The sequence below is a fragment of the Gadus macrocephalus genome, chromosome 9 (assembly GCF_031168955.1).
Source record: "Gadus macrocephalus chromosome 9, ASM3116895v1".
Classification (NCBI taxonomy): domain Eukaryota; kingdom Metazoa; phylum Chordata; class Actinopteri; order Gadiformes; family Gadidae; genus Gadus; species Gadus macrocephalus.
Genome location: NC_082390.1, coordinates 5,026,396 through 5,028,895, shown reverse-complemented (window position 1 = coordinate 5,028,895; position 2,500 = coordinate 5,026,396). Strand labels below are relative to the sequence as shown.

General features: G+C 46.0%; 1 protein-coding gene across 1 annotated transcript in view; it reads right to left on the bottom strand.

Annotated features, from left to right (window-relative positions):
* Positions 1-2,500, bottom strand: part of kcnq1.2 (potassium voltage-gated channel, KQT-like subfamily, member 1.2) — a 78,968-nt gene that overhangs the window by 3,486 nt on the left and 72,982 nt on the right. Inside the window, exon 14 of the mRNA XM_060061562.1 lies at positions 595-667. Coding sequence (XP_059917545.1) covers positions 595-667 — 73 coding nt within the window. The remainder of the gene's footprint in view (positions 1-594; positions 668-2,500) is intronic.

Below are 2,500 nucleotides of genomic sequence, written 5' to 3'. Positions count from 1 at the left end.
GGGACCACATGGCAAGACGTGTTGCAGGGACAGCTGAGTTGTCAGCTGCCCCAGACCCTCCCTATCGCTGCAGTCAACACATGGCCGGACAGCCCCTCCTCAATAGCCCAAGGCCCCCAGGCGTTCACAATCACTTGGGCAGCGGATATTTTCACTAGGCCCAGATTACGATCCATCAACAGATTCCGGCACACATCACAGATGAACTGATTGGAAAAAAATCGGAACATTTATATATATATATATATATATATATATATATATATATATATATATATAATATATATATATAACCCCAAAACTGTATATATAAACTATAAACTATATATATATGTATATATATATATCAATGTATATTTGGATACAACAATAAAGGAAACAGTACTCTATGTATTGCTGGACAGAGACGTGACTAATAGGTTTGTGATGGGGACGACCCAGTGCTCCTGTTCACAGGACACACCCTTTCTGACCAGCCAACACACGCGCACACACCCACACCCACACACACACACACACACACACACACACACACACACGCACACACAACCCCCCCCCGTCTCTCGCAAACAATTGCCCAAGCATAGATGTTACACGCCCGCTCTGTCGCAAACAAAGACGCACGTACACAAACACAGCCAGACACACGTAAACACACTCCCACACCCTAATGCGCAAAGGGAGAACACACACATGGACACACAGTGTTCTCCGGAGGGTCCCTGGAGGAAAAACAAGCAAACCCGGCAGAGAGTCGAAGGAGCCTCCGTGCTATTGTCCACAAGGCGCCGTCACCATGGAGCAGAAGGAGCCACAGGGGAAAAGCCGTGTCCTGACCGAGATGCTCATGGCTATGCTGCTATAAATACCCAGTAGTGAGGCCTCATGCCATTGAGAAATATTTTGTTTAGGCTCAAGGCTCAAGAAGCGATAGCGGCTGTAAGGATGAAGTATGGCGCGGGCTGAATGACGTGCGGACTGTTTACAGGTACATTGCTGGGAATATTACTATTTTTAAGACGACTTGAAGTGTTAAGGTTTTACAGATACGATAGATAGCAATGAAAAAGATGAAAATCACACATCGGAAGTATGAAAACGAATTTAGAAGATCCTTAGAACAGTGCTGCCAGAAAAAAAGAAAAATTGGTCTCCAGCTCTTTGTAAAAGAAGTGTGTGTGTGTGTGTGTGTGTGTGTCAAACATCGCCATCTATTGGGAGGACGGACGAGGTCTTCAGCACCACCCCATCCCCGCCTCCCTCCTCCTCCAAGCAAAAAACGTCTGCGGTCTTTGCTTGACGGACAAGCGAGATCCGCTGATGCTCAGGAGGGAGAGGAGAGAAAATAGAACACACACATAAGCACAAACACACACACACACACACACACACACACACACACACACACACACACACACACACACACACACACACACACACACACACACACACACAGGTGTCCAATTACATTTATTTCGCTTCATCTGGTTGCTTTAAGCCTCCTCCACGACGAGTCATATCGAGCAGAGCAGAGAGACGGAAGTGAAGGAAAGGAAGGAACAGAGGAGGGATAGGACTAGAAAGAAAGAAAAGGAAAGTACAAAGGGAGAGAGGAAAGAGAGGAAATGAGGGCAGGGTAGAGGAAAAGGAGAAGAAGAAGAAGAAGAAGAAGAAGAAGAAGAAGAAGAAGAAGAAGAAGAAGAAGAAGAAGAAGAAAAAGAAGAAGAAGAAAACTAAGAAGGAGAGGGGAGGGGAAATGAGAAAACAAGAAAAGGGAAATGATAGGAAACAAATGGAGAGGAGATGGTAGGCAAAAGAACAAAAGCTGAGCGGAGCCAGGAACAGTAAAAGGGGAGACATGGGCGCGTCGGTGCCAGAATGAAAGACTACCAGCTCTAGGAATGACTCGGCTGTTTCGTGTTCAACCGGGGCCGTCCTGCAGCCAACAAAACGCAAAACTCTTGTCATCGAAATGAGCCTAATTCCCTCGGTGCTGCGGGACAGCAGAACGATAACTGAGATGGAAGGAGATCCTTTAAAAAAAGCTGGTACGAGGCAATACTTTATAATGCATGTAACCTCCACTGATTGGCTGTCCTAGTGCATCTGTTGTGAATGTGTTGTTTTTCACTGATGGAGGATTCCCAGAGCATCTGATTCGCACGGCCCTTCTTAAAAGCATCAGTGTTACGATGATAGAAAGTAAATATAGCTGCGAGCAGCAATGTGGGGGTCAAGCAGAATAAGCTGGACAGACGTAATCGGTTAGGTGGCTGCATGATGATATTGGCAAATGGTTATCACCCCGCGACCCGACCCCGGATAAGCGGATGAAGATGAGATGAGATCACAATGAAACTACATTGAAGTTGCTTTGTAAGGGCCGGAATAGACTTGCTTCTAACAACGCCCCCCTAGGCATTGTTGATGCCCAATTATTTGGGCATCATCAGGATAGGGTCATAAGACTATGAGCCAAGTTTGTTTTGGATGCATGAAG